Here is a 22,083-nt window from a genome sequence, read left to right as displayed (position 1 = left end):
TGTTGTGGTTTTATTTATTTTATTATTTTATCTTTTTAGAGGTTTTTTCAAACGGCAGTACAAACTTCTTTACATAATCTAGAGAACAATCCTGGTTATTCAAAAAATGTGAACAGAACAGAATTAAGTAGAAATACAAAATAAAACACATAATTTATATCCATGAAATCATAAACAGTTTGTTCCATTTTTAATCACAACATAAGTAAGAATTTTAACATGTATACAGTAAACTGTATCAGTAGAGACTGAAACCCATTGAGTAGAAATCGATTCAATATAAAACAAGTATATTAAAGTTACACATCACCAGTAGCACAATATCATCTCATGATTATATTACACTTCAAATCTTATGTCACATACACAACCATACACGGTATGACGTAATGAAATGTTCTCCACAATCTGTCATAAATGTAAGAAAATAATAGAATAAAATATTTACAGTAAAAACAGTAATAGAATTCCCTGTACAGGAAAAGGGTTTTTGTTATATTTGTGTATCAATATACCGATATAGTGATAATATCCATCACTTATTAAAGCTAACTTCATTTTCTCAATCAATTAGCAGTATAATAACACATACACCCGAGGGTGCCCTCTAGTGGTAATAAACAATAATAACTTTAGCCAAATCCATCACAGAAATTATATACAAATATAAATAAATAATTATGAACACTGATGGTGAACAGAACAGTATGACTGTTGTGAATAAAGTACAGATGTGTGCAGCTGTGTGTGATATCTGTAATAGAGCTGTGAGCTGCAGCCTCGAAGTGAACGTAAAAAGCTTTCAGCTCGTCTGTCAGAGACGTTTCCGCATTCACTGGTAATTTATTGACGGTCCCTTAAATGACTACGGTTCCCTTCTGAGTCTGGTTCCTCTCAATTGTTAAACGTGCTATACAAATAAATCGAATTGAATCTATTTTATTTTATTAATTTATTTTATTAATTTTAACTGACCGAACATCTGTCGAATATCCATCCCTGAACTGTCCTTAAATTTTATTTTTGTAACTGGAAAAATTCCAAGCAAAAAGAAATGTGTAGAGGTTAAAATCAATATGATTTAAGTGTAACTTTTGGAGTGTCCACTAGGGGGAGATCGAAGGTTGCAGGTTGTGGCTGCCGCAATTTGTGCTGTGCGTCACAGCTAATACAGACTGACGCAGAGACAACAGCACGAGTCCGTGTTCTCATTTATTAATGTCTATTTTCCCCCTTTATCAGAGGGTGTAACAAATGCACTTTTGAATCTGAATATAAATGGTATAATAACACAAGATTCACGTGATATTGTAGATTATTGTTCGACCTTTTATAGCAGTCTTTACAAATGGAGGTTTAATGAAAGGGATTCCTCTGTTTTTATAGAAAATCTATTGTGATAGTCCTACAGTGGTGTGAAAAAGTGTTTGCCCCCTTCCTGATTTTTTATTTTTACGTTTGTCACACTGTAATGTTTCAGATCATCAAACAAATGTAAATATTAGTCAAAGATAACACAAGTAAACACAACATGCAGTTTTTAAATGAAGGTTTTTATTACTAAGGGAAAACAAAATCCAAACCCACATGGCCCTGTGTGAAAAAGTGTTTGCCCTCCTGTTAAAACATAACTGTGGTTTATCACACCTGAGTTCAATTTCTCTATCCACACCCAGGCCTGATTACTGCCATGCTGGTTTGCAATCAAGAAATCTCTTAAATATGACCTGACTGACAAAGTGAAGTAGACCAAAAGATCCTCAAAACCTACACATCATGCTGAGATCCAAAGAAATTCAGGAACAAATGAGAAAGAAAGAAATTGCGATCTATGAGTCTGGAAAAGGTTATAAAGCCATTTCTAAAGCATTGGGACTCCAGTGAACCACAGTGACAGCCATTATCAACAAATAGTGAACCTTGGTGAACCTTCCCAGGAGCGGCCAGCCGACCAAAATTACCCCAAGAGCGCAGCGACAACTCATCCAAGAGTGTGGGAAAATAGAGGGTCATCCAAGAGACTGGGAAAAATGGCCTGCATGGCAGAGTTCCAAGACAAAAACCGCTTCTGAACAATAAGAACACAAAGGCTCGTCTCAGATTTGCCAGAAAACATCCTGATGATGCCCAAGACTTTTGGGAAAATACTCTGCGGATTGATGAGACAAAAGATGAACTTTTTGGAAGGTGTGTGTCCCATTACATCTGGCGTAAAAGTAACACCTCATTTCAGAAAAAGAACATCATACCAACAGTAAAACATGGTGGTGGTAGTGTGATAGTCTGGGGCTGTTTTGCTGCTTCAGGACCTGGAAGACTTGCTGTAATAAATGGAACCATGAATTCTGCTATATACAAAAAAATCCTGAAGGAAAATGTGTGGCCATCTGTTCATGACATCAAGCTGAAGCGAACTTGGGTTCTGCAGCAGGACAATGACTTAAGACACACCAGCAAGTCCACCTCTGAATGGCTAAAGAAAAACAAAAAGAAGACTTTGGAATGGCCGAGTCAAAGTCCTGACCTGAATCCTATTGAGATGCTGTGGCATGACCTTAAAAAGGTGGTTCATGGTTTGTTAATGATAAACTTTTTAACCATGAAGGACTTATGCTAACCTTTTCTGAATTTCATTCTAAATATAATATTCCAGTTTCACAAAGAGTTTGCTGTTGTTCTGGATGCTATTCCCTCTGGTCTAAAAATGCTTATTAAAAATACCTGTCCTCAGCCTCCTGCATACTCATCAAATCCTGCTGATAATGAAATTGGTCACATTTGTTTCTCTCACTTCCCTATAAAAAAAACAATAATGTCTCCAGTCCTATTATTTCATTTATTCACTAACAAAACCAAAGTATCTTTTTTTAAGTATCATCTATAAGTATTATCCTTGCAATTATTATCTTGTAAATAGACTTAATTAAAGCCAACAGCATTGTGAATGACCCCTCACACACCCCTCACACGCCCCCCACACGCCGATCTTCACCCTCCTGCCATCTGGGACAAAGTGCCATAGAATTCGGGCAATAACAATTTATTTACTTATATATTACTTAGTTTTATTTTAATTTGTAAGTTTATGTGTAGTTTACTTTATTTATTTATATATTTATTTATATATTACTTAATCTTTTATTTTAACTTGTAAGTTTGTGTGTATTTTACTTGTGTTTATTCAGTATGCCTCTGACTGATGATGTAATCCTTTAAAGCCAATAAATTAATACTCTTAGTTTTGTGTCGTTCAACTGGTAATTTATTGACGGTCCCTAAGTGACACGCCGCTGAATATCTGTCGAATATCAGGCAGTGGAGCGAAATCTCAGAGCGTCGCGGGTGGATTTATTGACCCTCGATTTGTGGTTTTAAAACGTTCTCATGATGTTTTTTTTATAACTATATGGTTTACAAAGTCTGCTCTCTCACAGACAGCTTCAGTAAACACAACGACGTCATCAGAGCTGCGACTGAACACGACTCAGTTGACGTCATCAGGAGCTTCCTGAAGCGCGGCCACCGATTGGTCCGTCTAGCGCGCGACCTCCCACTAAACCGGAGCTTCCTGTTTCAGCTTGTGTTTATATCCAGACATGAGTAAAGATGGCGGCACGGTCCGACTTTCCAAGTGTTTACCTTGTATGTGTCTTTAAACGGAGTGTAGCAATGGTCCCAGAACCTTTTGCCCCTGGTGGTGCAGGTGACGTGCTGGAGGAAGTTGAGCAGCGCGTGTTTGATGTTGACGCCGTTAAAGTCCCCCTCCACTACGAGAGCAGTGTCCTGGTGACTGGTCTGGTGTAGAGTGACAACCTCATGTAGTTCACACAAGGCAGTGTCCGTGTCTTCCTGGGGTGGAATTTAAACACCACTGACTATGACCGAGGTCAATAACCGAGGACGAAAGAAGGGTTTGACGGTCAGGAGCTCCAGGTTGTGTGTGGAGGAGCGCGTGAGAGGAAAAATACTCGCGCTGTCTCATCGGCTGCTGTTTACAATCAGACACACCGTCCAAACCGAGAAGATGGCGTGGTCCGGTACCGCTGGATACAGCCGTGTCGCGGTAAAGCAGAGGCGGTTGCAGTCCCGAATGTCCCTCTGGAACTTAACCCTGGCCCTGAGGTCGTCGAGCTTGTTTTCCAGAGACTGGACGTCAGCTAGCAGGATGCTAAGCGGGTGAACACGGTGTGTGCGCGAGCCCTCAGCCTGTAGTCGGTGTTAAAACGGCGGTAGGTGAGTGCAGTGTAAACCAATAGAAGTCAAAGAGTTTCTGTACAAAATGACTGGTAGCCGTGCTACAAAGAAAAGGAGGTTAAAATAAGGGAAACTCTTGTGATAAAGTAGTTTAATGAATAATGTATAATGTCTGTAGGTTTATTATTCGTACTACTTCATTTAATGTCACGTTTCAACTCATGACGACATTTTCTAAAATTAATTTCCACTAAATTACATTAAAAATGTCATTTAAAGTAAACAAACTAAGTTGTGTTGGTGTTCGCGACCGTGTTGTTTGAGGGTTTGGTATTAGGATTGACCTTTTCCATAAGGAACAATAAGGGACACTTTATGGTAGATTATTTACACTCTTGTTCACTGCAAATGTATTTAAACCCTCGTATGTTTGTGTTCCTGATGAACTAGACGTTTATCACCAGTTGTTATCAAGCCGTTCGGTTAAACCAGCCGCTCTTTCTGAAAGCACGGTTAATCTGGACCCACGTATATTGTAGAGGCGCGGCTTTTAGATACTTAGCGGTAATAGCGCTGAAAGGAAAGCGAGCTTTCTCGAGCTCCTACAGCACAGAACAATAACTTAATATAAAACTATCACTTTAATAAATGTGTAACAAAACCAATACACAATTATTCAAAGTATAGATAACAATTAAAGAGTATTAAAGCTGAAGGTTTTATAACCATTTACATTGTAATGATGGGAAAAACCAGAAAAACAGATAAATTAATGTTACTGTAGAATTAGGAAGATATTCCTCTTCAAAGTCACTATAATTCAGACTGGAAGCAGTATTTAATCCATTCTAAAATAAAAAGTTAAATTGTTATCAGATCAAACCAACTCAGATCACTTCATAATGACCTGCTTTATGTTCTCAATAAAGATCAAGCAATTTTACTGTGGATTAGTGCTATTACCGCTAAGTCTGTAAAAGCCGCGCCCCTACAATATACGTGTGAAGAGATGAACCGTGCTTTCAGAAAGATCGTCTGGTTTAAACGCAGTGTTTCTTTGTGTGTTGCTATCCTCGTTTTTTATATTGTTATTTGTTTCCTTTGACTTCCTCTTTCCTTGCCCAGATTGTTTTTCATCTCACTTATCAAGTTCGCCGATGACACGACTGTGGTGGGTCTCATCAGCAAGAACGATGAGTCAGCATACAGAGAGGACGTGCAACAGCTACCTGCCTGGTGTAGAGCCAACAACCAGTCTCTGAATGTTGATAAAACTAGAGATGGTTGTTGACTTCAGGAGAGGACAGAGCGACCACTCTCCGCTGAACATCGACGGATCATCTGTAGAGATCGTCAGGAGGACCAAATTTCTTGGTGTTCATCTAGCGGAGAACTTCACCTGGTCACTCAACACCAGCTCCATCACCAAGAAAGCCAAGCAGTGTCTCTTCTTCTTACCAAGACTGAGAAAGGCACATCTCCCTCCCCCCATCCTGACTACTTTTTACAGAGGGACCATTGAGAGCATTCTGAGCAGCTGCATCACTGTCTGGTTTGGGAACTGCACCATCTCAGATTGCAAGACCCTGCAGCGTATAGTGAGGACAGCTGAGAAGAACATAGCTGCTACACCACACGCTGCTTCCGCAAAACCAACAGCGTTGTGGATGACCCCACACACACACTTTTCACCCCATACATCCCTCACACACACTCTTCACCCTCCTGCCGTCTGGAAAAAGGAACCGAAGCATTCACGCCCTCACGACCCAACAGTGTTACAGTTTCTTTCTACAAGCCATCAGACTCCTTAATAACTGAACTGAACTCTACTGAGCACAACACACACGCACATCAACTGCACAGACCTACACCATATACACACTTCCAAAATACATCCATCAACCTGTTTACATGCTGTTTTTGCACACTTTTTGCTCTTTGCACATGCTGTCTCACATTTCAGTCATTTGCTGTTTTGTACAATCCTTTACTATATCTTTTGTGTATTGTCTTTTTTGTATTGTCTTGTAATATTTGTCCTGCACTGTCTTGTTTGTCTTTTGTCCTGCACTGTTTGCACCAGGTTTCACAGTTGCACTTTATGTGGCTAGGACTTACTTACTAGTCTTTAGCTCTGTCTTTGTTTTTATGTAGCACCATGATCCTGGAGAAACGTTGTCTCATTTCACTGTGTACTGCAACAGCTATACAGTACTGTGCAAAAGTTTTAGGCAGGTATGAAAAAATGCTGTAAAGAAAGAATGCTTTCAAAAATGGAAGTGTTCATAAATGAACAAAATGCAGTGAATGAACAAAAGAGAAATCTAAATCTAATCAATATTTGGTGTGACCACACTTTGCTTTCAAAACAGCAGCAATTCTTCTAGGTACACTTGCACACAGTTTTTGAAGGAACTCGGCTGGTAGGTTGTTCCAACATCTTGGAGAACTAACCACAGATCTTCTGTGGATGTAGGCTTTCTCACATCCTTCTGTCTCTTCATGTAATCCCAGACACACTCGATGATGTTGAGATCAGGGCTCTGTGGGGGCCGTGCCATCACTTCATGCTGGTTTGAAGGCAAAAAACCCCACCAACTATTGATTTGATTTAGATTTTTCTTTTGTTTACTCACTTTGCATTTTGTAAATTGACAGAAATAAACACTCATTATTTATATATCAGATGTAGAAAAAGAACAGTGTGAAATCCCTCAGTAACTTTTACCTCAGACTTCCCCTGAGGAGGATATGTGAGGATTTAGTTTTTACCTACATTTAATCACCTCCTGTGTGCTCTGAGGTAAAGTGTACAGTTTGACTTCTATTCAGTGATGACGCTGACGTACAAACTCACACAACACGTATCCCACCATTCTCTGCCCCATAACACTCACCATTCACCATTGTGTTATTGTCAACACTAAGAAGACTTGGTGTGTATGAAACAATGTGTAGGAGAAATATGGGACAAACCGTCTCCCTTATTGTCTCAACAAGGGAAGGGAAGGATGGATCTGTGGTGTTGCTAGCTGGTTGCTATGCTATCCAGGTGTTTGCTGTGGTGTTGCTAGGGGGTTGCTATGGTAATCCCTGTGTTTTGCTAGCATGTGGCTGTTTTTTTGCTAAATTTCAATTGCTTTTTATGGTGTTGCTTGTTGCTATGCTAACATAGTTAGTTGCTAGTGTGTTGTAGGTGGTTTCCATTATATTCCAACCGAAATTCCGATCTTTCCCAAAAGCACAGGTTCACTATTCCTATAATTCCTGAATAGTTTCCTGGATCTAAGAAGAAGAACAGTACGGTGTCTGTCGAGAAAAAATACTTAAATTATAGAGATGTGTTTTTAGCACAAAATAAAGAGCACCAGTGTAAGAAAGACACGTTCATTACACTTGTATGTCTGTTCTGATATTGTTATGCTAGACACAGAGGCGGAAGCCGAAGTGAAGGCAAACAGAGTTTTAATGCCATAAACACACTGGTTAGCAGAGACAATGATATATCCGGTGGTGCGCTAGGGAGCGCGGCCCACGAAGTCCGGAAGTGAATGCAAAAGGCAGTCTGTGTCCAAATCCTAGGGAGCGTTTTAGCTGAAGCGCGAAGCTGGGCATTTACACAGGCGTGTAGTGAAAAGCACAGCCGAACCATAGATAATAACGGACGGAGGTTATAGTGAGAGAGGGGATTATATATGGTGGTTGATGAGGTTGAAACGCGAGTCCGGTGTGTGTAATTAGTACGCCGGCGAGCCGCTCCGTGCGGGTGGGGCACGCACGGGAGAAGAGTCAGGTAGCTCCCTGACACCACCCCCTCCCCCAGGGGTGGCTCCGGACGCCCTGACCCTGCGACAAGGACGACCCCTAGCCCTGGGCGCCGGGCGGTGCGGGTGGGCAGCATGGAACTCTGCTAGCAGACCCGGGTCCAGCACGTCCTGCCATGCTACCCAAGACCGATCCACAGCGCGGTACCCTTCCCAGTCCACCAGGTATTCGAGGCGACCCCCGCGCCGTCTGGAGTCAAGAACCTCCCGCACTGCGTAGACGCCAGGCTGAGCTACGACCTCCGGCTGGACGGGCGCCACGGGGCCACCTGGAGGGCGAGAAATGGGCGAGACACACGGTTTCAGCAGGGACACGTGAAAGGTTGGGTGTATGCGGTACCTCTGTGGCAGCTCCAGCCGGTAGGACACGTCACTGATCTTCCTGGAGATCCTGAATGGCCCAATGAACCGGGGGCTGAGCTTGCGGCACGGCAGTTTCATCTTCAGGTCCTTTGTAGAGAGCCACACTCGATCCCCGGGGCGGTAACTAGGAGCCTCCAGACGTCTCGCGTCAGCGTGCCGGCGGGTGTTGCGGAGGGCCCGACACAACTGGGTGTGCGCCGATTCCCAGACCCGGTTGCTCTCCCGGAACCAGGCGTCCACCGAAGGCACGTCGCTGGGCTGGTCCGACCATGGGAACAAGGGCGGCTGGAACCCCAGCATGCATTGGAAAGGGGTGAGGCCCGTGGAGTCCTGGCGAAGCGAGTTCTGAGCATACTCCGCCCAGGGCAAGAAACGTGCCCAATCTCCCTGATCTTGGCTGCAGTAAGTCCTCAAGTACCTGTTCAGCTCCTGAATCTTGCTTTCCGCCTGGCCGTTGGACTGAGGGTGGTAACCTGAGGTCAGATTCACTGACACCCCCAGGAGCTGGAAGAAGGCACGCCAAACCCGAGATGAGAACTGGGGCCCACGGTCCGAAACTATCTCCTCCGGGAGACCGAAATTCCTGAACACATGATGAAACAGGGCCTCGGCTGTCTCGAGGGCCGTGGGCAGCCCCTTCAGAGGCACAAGTCGGCAGGCTTTAGAGAAGCGGTCCACCGCTACCAGGATAGCGTGCCCTGACCGTGACAAGTCGGTCAAGAAGTCGATCCCTAGGTGTGACCAGTGGCGCCGAGGGACGGGGAGCGGCACCAACTTGCCGACGGGCAGGTGGTGAGGTATCTTGGCCATGGCGCAGGTGGAACACTCCTGGACGTAGCGGGTAACCTCTTCTGCCATCCTCGGCCACCAGTAGCGAGCCTGAAGGAGCTGGACTGTCCTCTTCTGTCCTGGGTGGCCCGTGCCCAGTCCCTCATGCACCGACTGGATTAGCCCACCATGGCAGGATGTGGGAACAAAGACCCTTCCCTCAAGGCAGCCTCCGGGGCGGGCTCCTGGATGGAGGCAGCACGGATCTCGCTGTCCATGTCCCAGACAATAGGCCCCACGACGATCGAAGGGGGAAGAATGGGGTCCGGATGTCTGGGTTCCTCAGGCCCAAACATCCGGGACAGGGCGTCGGCCTTTCCGTTAAGTGCCCCAGCTCGGTAGGTGACGTGAAATTGGAACCGAGTGAAGAAGAGGGCCCAGCGAGCCTGCCTGGCATTGAGTCTCCGGGCCTCCCGCAGGTACTGGAGATTCTTGTGGTCTGTGACCACAGTAAACGGGTGCTCTGCACCCTCCAACCAGTGCCTCCACTCATCCAGGGCGAGCTTAATAGCCAAAAGCTCACGGTTGCCGATGTCGTAGTTCTGCTCTGCCGCCGAGAGCTTGTGTGAGAAGAAAGCGCACGGGTGGAGCTGTGGTGGGGTGCCTGATCGCTGAGAGAGAGCGGCCCCCACCCCCGTCGAGGAGGCGTCCACCTCCACCACAAAGGGCCTCCGGGGGTCTGGATGACGTAACACGGGAGCGGAGCAAAAGCGCTGGCGGAGCTCCTCAAACGCCCCCTGGGCCTCCTTGGTCCACCTCAGGGTCCGCACCTTACCCCTGAGGAGAGAAGTGAGGGGAGCGGTGATCTGGCTGTAACCCTGAATGAACCGACGGTAGAAGTTAGCGAAGCCCAAGAAGCGTTGGACTTCCTTAATCGTCCCCGGAACGGGCCAGTTCCTCACTGCTTTTACCTTCCTGTCGTTCATCTGTATCCCCCGTGCACTGATGACGTAGCCCAGAAACTGCACCTCCTCACGGTGAAACTCACACTTGGAGAGGTTAAGGTAGAGCTGTTGGGAACGAAGTGCCCCTAGGACCTCACGGACGTGGTGATGGTGCTCCTCCAGGTTCCTTGAGTATATCAGGATGTCATTGATGTAAACCATGACGTACCTTTGTAGGAAGGGTCGGAGCACCTCGTTCATGAACCCCTGGAACACAGCTGGGGCGATAGATAGGCCGTACGGCATGACCCGGTATTCGTAGTGTCCGGAGGGCGTTATGAAGGCGGTCTTCCACTCGTCCCCCTTCCTGATGCGTACCAGGTTATATGCGCTCCGGAGATCAAGTTTAGTGAACACCCGTGCCTCCCTTAGGGCTTCCAGAGCTGCTGGGACAAGCGGGAGAGGGTAAGGGAGAGGGGAGATCTGGGCGTTAAGCTGTCGGTAATCAATGCATGGACGTAGCCCCCCGTCCTTCCCCACAAAGAAAAAGCTCGACGCAGCTGGGGAGGATGACTTAGTGATATACCCCTGCCGGAGAGCCTGCTGGACGTACTCCTCCATAGCCTGATGTTCTGGAGCGGAAAGGGGGTAGACTCGGCCCCTTGGCAGCTTAGCCCCGGGAAGCAGGTCGATGCAGCAGTCCCCGAGCCGGTGAGGGGGGAGACGAGTAGCCGCCTGGGCACAGAACACGTCCTTGAAGGCCTGGTACTCCGTGGGGATCTCTGCCTGCTGGGATGTCGTGGCTTCCTCCACCCTGGTGGCGCCTACCAAGGCATTGGGGACCCTGGATGGCAGCCGGGAGAGGCAGTGTTCCCGGCAGTGGTCACTCCATTGCAGGATATCGCAGAGGTCCCAGGAGCATGCAGGGGCGTGCTGTTTCAGCCAGGGCCTACCCAGGATCACGCTGACAGTGGACTCGTCGAGCACCATGAACCTTATTTCCTCCCTATGGAACAGCCCCACGCATAGAGTCACTATGGGCGCACAGTACTTCACCCAGCCCCGACCCAGTGGGCGTCCCTGGATGGTCTGGACAGCTAAGTCCTGGGAACCCCTCTCCCAGGGGAGCTGCAAGCTGTTGAGGCAGGCTTGAGAGATGAAGTTCCCTGCCGAGCCGGAGTCCACCAGCGCATCCACAGAGAGAGAGAGAGAGGGAGTTAGAAGCGTCACCGGGAGTGTGGACAGAGTAGAAATGTCAGATGGAAACTCTACTGTACTCACCGCTGCCGGAGCAGGACACGTGGGGCATCTGGCGCTGGAGTGGCCAGGGCTCCCACCATACTGGCACTTGCCCGAAGCCCGGCGGCTGTTCCTCCCCCACCGGGGAAGCCTCTGAGAACCCAGCTGCATGGGTTCGGCGTCAGGGGTGGCCGCCAGTCCAGGCTGTTCCCCCGAGGTTGGTGACATGGGGTGGCATGCGGACAGTCGCTGAGAAAGGCCGATGGATTTCCCAATGAAGTCCTCCAACCCCGTAGCGTCATCAAACACCGCCATGGCCTGTTTAATCTCGGGAGAAAGACCCAGCCGATATACCCCCAGTAGCGCTGCCTCATTCCAGCCACTAGATGCCGCCAAGGTGCAGAAACGCAAGCTGTACGCCGTGATGTCATCCTTCCCCTGGCGCAAGCTAAGCAGCTGGTCCGCTGTGGATAGGACCCCGGAAGCGGCACTGAAAAGTGTGCCGCGAAATGAGCGTATACGTCCATCATGGAGCTGGCAGAGTCCCATAAGGCCTGAGCCCAAGCTAGCGCTCTTCCGGACAAGAGCGAAATGAGGAACGCCACCTTGGAGCGCTCGGAAGGAAAGCGCTGAGGCTGCATCTCCATGTAGAGGTTCACCTGGAGTAGGAAGCCGGCTCCCACGCTGAAGCTTCTCCCGAAAAAGTTCCCGGGAGCGCCATGGGACTGCCGGTGATAGCGGGGGGTTCCGGACGAGCGGCGGTGGGGGGAAAGGCGGCTCGAAGCGCGGCGACCATGCTAGACACAGAGGTGGAAGCCGAAGTGAAGGCAAACAGAGTTTTAATGCCATAAACACACTGGTCAGCAGAGACAATGATATATCCGGTGGTGCGCTAGGGAGCGCGGCCCACGAAGTCCGGAAGTGAATGCAAAAGGCAGTCTGGGTCCAAATCCTAGGGAGCGCTTTAGCCGAAGCGCAAAGCTGGGCATTTACACAGGCGTGTAGTGAAAAGCACAGCCGAACCATAGATAATAACGGACGGAGGTTAGAGTGAGAGAGGGGATTATATATGGTGGTTGATGAGGTTGAAACGCGAGTCCGGTGTGTCTAATTAGTACGCCGGCGAGCCGCTCCGTGCGGGCAGGGCACGCACGGGAGAAGAGTCAGGTAGCTCCCTGACAGATATACAGTAAAGGAAGAGACTAAGCTAAATTAGAGAGGTGTGATGACACAATGCGAGTCTCAACTTCCGTGTCTTTACTTCTGTAGTCATAAAGAAGCTCATAACTGCTTACGAGTGCAGTACGAGTGAAGGAGGAACAGGCTGATTAAGACCGTTAATATTCACTAGAAGAGTAAGAGATTTATTTTATATTTATAAGGATCATTTTGGTGTAAATTCTACACGTGGTGGATCTTCGAGTGTCGTCTGTCTGAAGGCTGATGTCACCATGTTTTATAGAACGTTGAGAAATATTACAGTAACAACAATCCTCATGTTACTGACAGGTAAACTTTTCATATATTTCAGCTCTCTACTGTTTTACTGTGCTGTTGTGTCTCTACTGCAACAGTTCAGAAAAATCTCTCCACATGTCTGTGTGTTTGGAAGTGTTTTATAAATCTGACACGATTTGGGTGCAGACAAGAAAATTTGTAGGATGTTGGAGAGTAAAAGACAAGAGTTATGGAGCAAGAAAGAACATTAATTATTACAAATTCTTTTGAAACATAAAAGGATTATTGAATAATTATTCTTTTAAAATAATCAAATATTACATTGTTATTAATATGATAAATTATATATTAATGTCCTGCAGCTTTCTTTTTCTAAAAATACTAAAGTAAATTCTGAAAACCAGAATGAAGTTCATGGGCGTTTTCACACCAATGTTTATTTTTTTGTCGTTTTCACACGTCCTCATCTCGCTGTGTGTGACTGAGAACAGCAACAGCAGCAGTTAACACTGTGTTTACTGTCTTGCTGGTCAGTGCAAGAGTTATTACTTTATGTTCTTAACTTATTTTACTTTGTGCTTCTGGTGTCTGTGCGTGTGCGTGCGTGTATGTGTGTGTGTGTGTGCATGTGTGTGTCTCTGCGTGCTTCTGTCTGTGTGTGCGTGTGTCTGTGTGTGTGCGTGTGTCTGTGTGTGCTTTTGTGTCTGTGTGTGTCTGTGCACGTGTGTGTCTGTGTGTGTCTGTGCGTGCGTGTTTCTGTGCGTGCGTGTCTGTCTGTGCATGTGTGTGTGTCTGTGCGTGCATGTGTGTGTCTGTGCGTGTGTGTGTCTGTGTGTGCGTGTGTGTCTGTGTCTGTTCGTGCGTGTGTGCGTCTGTTTGTGCTGTATGTGCGTCTGTGTGTGTGTCTGTCTGTGTGTGTCTGTGTATGTATGCGTGTGTGTTCCAGGAGTTCAGGCTCAGCACAGTGTAACTTTCTCCTCTCAGAGTCTCTGTGTTGTTATTGGATCTACAGTAAAAATCCCCTGTACATTTACACCTGATCACTCCAGAGTCACAGAGAGACAGTGGTATCGAGTCCAGAGCTCTGAAGGAGAACCACAAGACCTGAGAAAAGATCCAGAATATTCAGGACGTGTGTCTGTAAACACCTGGGGGTCTGACTGTAGTCTGACAGTGAGTAATGTGAGAGTGAGTGACTCTGGAGTTTATAACTTTAGATTTAAAACACAGAGCAGTGACTGGATATCAGCTTCATCTGGAGTTCAACTGAATGTTACAGGTAACACACACACACACACACACACTTTATTGTGTAATATGTAGTATGTATTTACAGTGATTTGGTCCATAATTGTGTGTAGACTTGCAGGTGAAGGTGGATCCTAACACTGTAGGACAGAGAGAAGTGAAAGTGACCTGTAGCTCCACCTGCAGACTCGACACACGCCTTTCCACGTGGTACAGGAATGAACATCATATCAAATACTCAAATAACGCCTCCACTGTACTTTACTCCACCAGTCAATATGATGAAGGCAGCTACTCCTGTCAGGTGTATGGGAGTGATCACCGCTCTCCTCCAGTGTGTAAGTGTCAGAGTAAATCTGTCCTTCAGCATCCAACTGAAACCAGTAGCTCATATTACTGTCATTAAAACATCATCATTTGTTCATAGCATTGTTTCTGATAAAGGGGACTTAATTTTATTCTTTTTTAATGTTTAATAATCAGTGATGTGATGGTGTGTATCATTTAGGACTTTAATTAATGAGATAACAAATAATTAAATAATATTTCAGTTAATAATGATGGGGAATTTTCACTTGAACTGCCCTCATTCTCCACCAGTACATGTGATGGGAAACTGTCTGATCGGCTCAGAGCGAGAAATATTACAAACTTAACACTTCCACAGCTGATTCACTATTCATACAGCGATAAGATGAATGTAGTTTATTTATTAATTCTGCATGTGATGTTGCCTCCGTGGTCACCAGTGATAAAATCCTACATGTAGTGAAAACACTGTGTTAATAGTACAGTAACAGGATCGACAGCTTAACACAGTAAATTCATGAAACACAAGACACTTTCATTTAAACACTGATGAGACTTTATTACACTATTCTAATACACAGAACTAAACTAACACATAAACACACACAAAGGTCAACACAGAAGGATTTAGAACAGTGATGGGAATGAAATAAATGTTAGAAATGAATTCACGTATCTAGTAACGTATGTTAGATCTCACACCATGAACTGAACAAACAATCATATCAGTTTAAGCTTCTTTTAGTTCTTTAGTAGGGCTTTAAACCTTGTGTTTAAGAGCACCAGTTCACAGAGAATCTAGAGGTCCTGTACTTGTGTTTGTGTGGTGTGTTTGGACGAGGAAATTCTTCATTAATTCCTTTGACTGGTGGATTTTCAGACGATTTTATTCGTCGGTGGTCTGGACGACTTTTCAGTAGCGTTTCAGGAGACCAGTCAGGAGGTGAATGACGTGAAAGTGCTTGAAGAATGATGATGTGGTTCTTGGCAGTGCAAAAGTCTGGAGTCTGAGTCTTTGTGTGAACTTGTGTTGATGTGGAGTCTTGATCTCAGAGTCTGCGTGATCTTCTTTCTGATCTTTTTTCTACATTCAAATGGGTAAATCAGAGAGTCATATCACACTCATTTAACTCATTTAACTGAGACTTAAATGCACTTTAAAATGCACTTGAAGGGAACAAATGACCTTGCAGGCTTCCAATTGAACATCTGCCTTTAGACTGTAGAGAGTTCTGATGTGTTTGTTTAAACAGGAGTTCTGTGGATTGTATGAATAGTGGTGAGAGCATGGGGAACTTTGTGTGCATGTGGGACCGAACAAAGGGTGAGGAGTCTTGGGTTCTATCTCTTGGGTTCTATCTGTTCTTGACCAGTGACATGAATCAGTAGGTTTGTTAAAGATTTCCTTGTGCTGAGAGGGTCTTCCCTTGGTCAGAGTTGCTCTCACACTCTCCCAGTTGTTCACAGGACAGCTGAAGTTAGACGGCCACAAACCAGCAGTAATTAACTGGTTCCACAGTGTCAGTGAGTGACAGTTTGTGGTTTTATGTCTCCTATGACCATATAATCAGGATTCCTGTTTCTTTGTCCCTGGAACAGCTTTCTTTATTCTGATGGTGTCTCAGAATCCTACAATAAATCATTGGTGCTGTTCAACTGTAGTTTAAACACATCGCTTCATTTCACAATTCTGTCTCACAGTATTTACATCATTTTCATTGACACAGAATAAACTAAATGTTTATAAAGATATAAAATTTGCAGTTCTGACTTCTTCCTTCCTGTGTGTACGTCTCTGTGTGTTTCAGGTGTACTGGGTAAACAGTGTTGGGGTGTGACTTACACTGCTGAACGTGTGTGTGCTCTGAAAAACACATCAGTTGATCTTTCCTGCTCTTATAAATATCCTGCAGGTCACACAGTGATAAAATCAGTGTGGTTCATTAAAGAGCAGGTTAATGTTGAGCCTGAGGATGTGAGAGAGGATGAAGAGTATCAGGGCCGAGTGCAGTACACACAGAGCTCCCAGAATGACTGTAGTCTGAGAATCACTAACCTGAGAGAGAGAGACGCTCAAACATACAGGTTCAGATTCCACACTGATGATCCTAAAGGAAAATACACCGGAGAACCTGGAGTCTCTCTGTCTGTCACAGGTAATGTCACACTATTATACATTTATTTATCTACATTTTTACAGATAAAAGTAATTACAATCTAATTTAATATTTGCAGATCTGAAGGTTACAGTATCAGACTGGTACAGGAATAAGAAACTGAGCTGCATCACCACCTGCACCTTGTCTAACAAACCCACTTACATCTGGTACAAGAACGGACAGCGTGTTACTGACCAGGACACAAATGAACTGGATGTCAGCAGTGAGGATGCAGGCAGCTTCTCCTGTGCTGTAAGAGGACATGAGGAACTTCGCTCTCCTGCTGTCTGTAAGAACTCACTTTAAACTTCACTCACTCTGTCATTGTATGTAAAGAGCAACACATCAAATAATAGTTTTAAGTTTTAGAGTAAATTTTAAATCTTAATGTTATGTACACATTAAACATACAATAACTCTTCTTAAAAGTTACATCAATCTTAAAACTAACTTTAAATGGTAACTATAAATGTTAAATCTAAATAGAAATCATAAACGTAATTGTTCGTATGCTAATTGCTCTTTCTCAGAGTGTGTATCATGATAAAACACAATGCATGTAGGGTTGCCAGGTTTACACTTTACTCTGCTAGATTTTGGAATAAATTTGAGGATGTGAAAAGCAGGTGTGCTCATGGCATTTTGGCCTGATTCAACAACATGCTCCAATTCACAAAAAACTTTTTCTTTTATTCTGATCTCAAGAAAATTGTTTCTAAACAGAGTAAAAGATCCAAACTTATTTTTTATTATTTACACTTGGCTCAAACCTAATAGATTCATTAAAGACCTGGAGGATGTGAGAGAGGATGAAGAGTATCAGGGCCGAGTGCAGTACACACAGAGCTCCCAGAATGACTGTAGTCTGAGAATCACTAACCTGAGAGAGAGAGACGCTCAAACATACAGGTTCAGATTCTACACTGATGATCCTACAAGAAAATACACCGGAGAACCTGGAGTCTCTCTGTCTGTCACAGGTAATGTCACACTGTTATACATTTATTTATCTATAGTTTTACAGATAAAAGTAATTACAATCTAATCGATCTGAGCTGCATCACCACCTGCAGTCTGTCTAACAAACCCACTTACATCTGGTACAAGAACGGACAGCGTGTGTCTGAGTGTAAATCTGCCTCCTGCTCTGTAGCTGCAGTCGGTGGTGCGGTCAGTTACAGCTGTGCTGTTGAAGGCCATGACAGTCTCCTCTCTCCTCCAGTGTGTGAGTGTGGATTTTACTCTCCTCATTCAGAGTCCATCTACATCTCTATCAAACACTGATCCTGAACACACAGCAGCTGATTCAGGTGTTTTATTTCTGTTCAGATTCCCCTAAAAACACCACAGCAGTGGTTCTTTCCTCTGGAGACACAGTGGAGGGGGATTCAGTGACTCTGAGCTGTAGCAGTGATGCAAACCCTCCTGTTCTCACCTACTCCTGGTTTAAACAGAGTTCAGCTGCAGACACACTGCTGATAACAGACCAGAATTACAGCATCAGTAACATCAGCTCCCAGCACACAGGACTGTACTACTGCACTGCTCACAACCAGCTGGGACACCACAACTCTACACCAACACACCTGGATGTGTTGTGTATGTGACACCCCTTAATATGAATGTACTCATAAAAAACAATAGTAATGGGAGTAAAAACAAAGAACACACGACTTTAATAACAATAACCTCGAGTGATAAAAAAAATAAGGTTTCAACATGTATCATGTTTCTTGTTTAGATGCTCCAGCTAACCATCTTCCTAAATGAGGCTTTTAATATTAAGACCTTGTGCCTGATTTTAGATTCTCCTAAAAACACCACAGCAGTGGTTCTTTCCTCTGGAGACACAGTGGAGGGGGATTCAGTGACTCTGAGCTGTAGCAGTGATGCAAACCCTCCTGTTCTCACCTACTTCTGGTTTAAACAGAGTTCAGCTGCAGACACACTGCTGATAACAGGCCAGAATTACAGCATCAGTAACATCAGCTCCCAGCACAGAGGACTGTACTACTGCACTGCTCACAACCAGCTGGGACACCACAACTCTACACCAACATACCTGGATGTGTTGTGTATGTGACACCCCTTAATATGAATGTACTCATAAAAAACAATAGTAATGGGAGTAAAAACAAAGAACACACTACTTTAATAACAATAACCTCAAGTGATAAAAAAATAAGGTTTCAACATGTATCATGTTTCTTGTTTAGATGCTTCAGCTAACCATCTTCCTAAATGAGGCTTTTAATATTAAGACCTTGTGCCTGATTTTAGATTCTCCTAAAAACACCACAGCAGTGGTTCTTTCCTCTGGAGACACAGTGGAGGGGGATTCAGTGACTCTGAGCTGTAGCAGTGATGCAAACCCTCCTGTTCTCACCTACTCCTGGTTTAAACAGAGTTCAGCTGCAGACACACTGCTGATAACAGGCCAGAATTACAGCATCAGTAACATCAGCTCCCAGCACAGAGGACTGTACTACTGCACTGCTCACAACCAGCTGGGACACCACAACTCTACACCAACACACCTGGATGTGTTGTGTATGTGACACCCCTTAATATGAATGTACTCATAAAAAACAATAGTAATGGGAGTAAAAACAAAGAACACACTACTTTAATAACAATAACCTCAAGTGATAAAAAAATAAGTTTTCAACATGTATCATGTTTCTTGTTTAGATGCTTCAGCTAACCATCTTCCTAAATGAGGCTTTTAATATTAAGACCTTGTGCCTGATTTTAGATTCTCCTAAAAACACCACAGCAGTGGTTCTTTCCTCTGGAGACACAGTGGAGGGGGATTCAGTGACTCTGAGCTGTAGCAGTGATGCAAACCCTCCTGTTCTCACCTACTTCTGGTTTAAACAGAGTTCAGCTGCAGACACACTGCTGATAACAGGCCAGAATTACAGCATCAGTGAGATCAGCTCCCAGCACACAGGACTGTACTACTGCACTGCTCACAACCAGCTGGGACACCACAACTCTACACCAACACACCTGGATGTGTTCAGTAAGTGCAGCATAAAACCTACTCAACCAGAGTTAATGTATCCAATTACTGTATAGGGATTTACACACTTTTTTACATCGCTCTGGATAAGGGCATTTTCCAAATGATGTAAATGTAAAACATTTGTGTAGCTGTATAAAGTATAAATTTTATTTATGTTTTTTTTATTAAGGGCCTAAGAACAATGTGTTAACATTCACCATGTTGGGACTGTTTGTCTTCTTGGCTTTAACACTCATCCCAGGAGCTCTGTGGATATGGTATGTAAAACGTGAAACGTAAACATAATTTACATTTAAATTATTATGTACAATTGGCTTGAACACATGCTTGTCGTTTCTCAGGAAGAGGAAGCGGAGCTCAGCTAATGGCCACAGCAGCACTGGTGAGAGTGGACAGGTGAGTGTGGTTGAAAGGAGGAGGGACTGTTTGATCATGTGACATGTTCAGAATTAAACTTAATACTGTGTTTGTTTTCAGCCTCAGTCTGCATCAGTGTATGAAAATATCTCAGCCTCAAACCGTAGCAGAAGAGTCTCAGACGAACAGGATGACGTTCACTACGCCAGTGTTGTTATTAAAAGCTCCCACACACAGGAAAGGTCTCTGTCCCCGAGACTTCCTGCACACAGCACACAGGAAGAGGATGTTCAGTACGCTGAAGTGAACGTTAGCAGGAGAACTGCTACTATCCAGTAAGCAAATCATTATCATTATAACAACAGTAACTGTGCTGCTCAGTCAACATCATTAAGTCCATTTAGTGACTGATTATAAATTTAATACTATACCTTATTTGTAAATGACCTCCTTTTGTTCTACAGCCTTGTGGCAGATGAAGAGGATGATGATACGTCTCAGATCTACAGCAAGGTCCAGAAAATCCCCAGACAAAGCAAAAGTTGAGAGAGATGTGATCATACTGTTCTGTATCTAAACTGATTAAGAGAAGAGGGGCAGCTTTGGCATTTCATCAGTAGCAGTATTGATGCTATAATAGTGTATTGTAGTGCTTGTATGCTGTTTTACCTTAAAAAATTGTGTATGCGGGTTGAGAGAATTTTTTTTTGTCTACGCTTTTCCTTATATTTGTCCCATCATATTTTAATGCTAAAAAATTTGGTGTTTTCTGTTTGTAGTTCTTTATATACTCTTTCTTTATCTGTTTTTTTGTGATAAATATAAGACTTTTATTTTGTTAATTATTGAGACTTTATTTATCATTTAGATGACTCTTAATTTCACCAGTGGTTTTAAAGGCTGTCGTGTCACTAATGAAGGCACTTAAACAGACACAACACTGTGTGTGGGCATGTATACTGTCCAGTTATATTCCATATAGATTATTATTAGGGTCATTATTAAGGGTTTGTTTATGGTTTGATGACTTATCCCAGTACACTGCTTTCTCGATTCTGATTGGTCAGAAGGTGCTGATTCTATAGTTTCTGCTGTAGCTCATTTTGTTCTATTTGTTCTATTGTGTTATCGTTTCTGTATTTTAAAAAACTGTCAGAATAGAATGAATAATTAGAATCACTAGTGCCCTCTATTGGTCCAAAGCTTGAAGTGCCACTAGCCAAATAGTCTATTTCTTTTAACTTTATTCATTTCCATTTAACTGAGTTTTAGTCCTTCACATATGATGTCTATGACAAAAGGGCTTTTATTTTCCACTTATCTCTATGCACTGTATCTGTAGAACAAGAACTTAAACCAAGATAGAGGAAAAACAGAAAAGCTTTTTACTTCACATTCATTTGTAATCCAATGGCAGCTGATTAACTCCCTCAATAAACATTTAAATTTAATGAAACTCTTTGTGAACTCATCTGTCCATTTTTATTTTTTGTACATAATATTGGCTGTAAATAGCTGTTGCATGTCGCTACATTTTTCAGTAGATGACAGTCAGGTCAGACACCAGAGGAGCGCCGCTGCCATCTGTATGCAGTTAAAGAACTCTTCTGAGGAACAGGGATCTGTGGTGCTGGGGCTACGGTTCCCACCTTGATTTATTTTCTCTGTCGCTCTAATGTCTCACCATGCTGTTCTCCACAGGGAGAACATCTTGTGCTCACCAGAGCAGGAACATACAACATGTCAGTTAGTATACAAGGGAGTACGTATCGGCCTTGGTGTAACCAGCGCCTGATATTTGGGGTGTATCCAGACCACCGCCCACCAAAGATTCAATGTGGGGAATTGGAAAATGCAAAGTTGGTGATGGTGAAGTTTGTGCACAAGGCTGTTCACAAATATCCACATGTGTCAGACAGGATTAAATTCTGAGGGAAAAAGCATAGAGGTAGTGTTGTGTCCTTGCTTCACAAATCCACTCATTCTTAGGATGACTGTGAGGACTCAGCCCGGACTTTTGGCCATGTGCCTTTGTTTATGTTCCTCGTCACGTGTCTGCCCCGCCTTCGTCTGCTCCTCCCGTCTCCACACACCTGTTTCCCATTGTCATTATCATGTCTATTTAATCGTGCCACGTTGCCGATCGTTGTCGTGTGAACCGTCATTGTCATGTTCGTGTAACGCCTTTA

General features: G+C 44.2%; 1 protein-coding gene across 1 annotated transcript; it reads left to right on the top strand.

Moving 5' to 3' along the window:
- The first annotated feature begins 12,543 nt into the window (after positions 1 to 12,543).
- Positions 12,544 to 21,350, top strand: LOC132839006 (B-cell receptor CD22-like). Its single transcript, XM_060859732.1, has 14 exons — positions 12,544 to 12,844; positions 13,740 to 14,072; positions 14,155 to 14,379; positions 16,159 to 16,506; positions 16,586 to 16,610; positions 17,541 to 17,734; positions 17,839 to 18,108; positions 18,315 to 18,584; positions 18,790 to 19,059; positions 19,265 to 19,534; positions 19,707 to 19,794; positions 19,879 to 19,933; positions 20,015 to 20,229; positions 20,359 to 21,350. Exons 1-14 carry the CDS (start codon positions 12,787 to 12,789, stop codon positions 20,438 to 20,440), a joined length of 2,703 nt encoding a protein of 900 aa, XP_060715715.1. The 5' UTR covers positions 12,544 to 12,786; the 3' UTR covers positions 20,441 to 21,350.
- The last annotated feature ends 733 nt before the right edge of the window (positions 21,351 to 22,083 follow it).

Source organism: Tachysurus vachellii, chromosome 23 (assembly GCF_030014155.1).
Source record: "Tachysurus vachellii isolate PV-2020 chromosome 23, HZAU_Pvac_v1, whole genome shotgun sequence".
NCBI classification, from domain to species: Eukaryota; Metazoa; Chordata; class Actinopteri; order Siluriformes; family Bagridae; genus Tachysurus; species Tachysurus vachellii.
The sequence above is the reverse complement of the archived record's forward strand: the minus strand, read 5'-3'. Positions and strand labels throughout refer to the sequence as shown.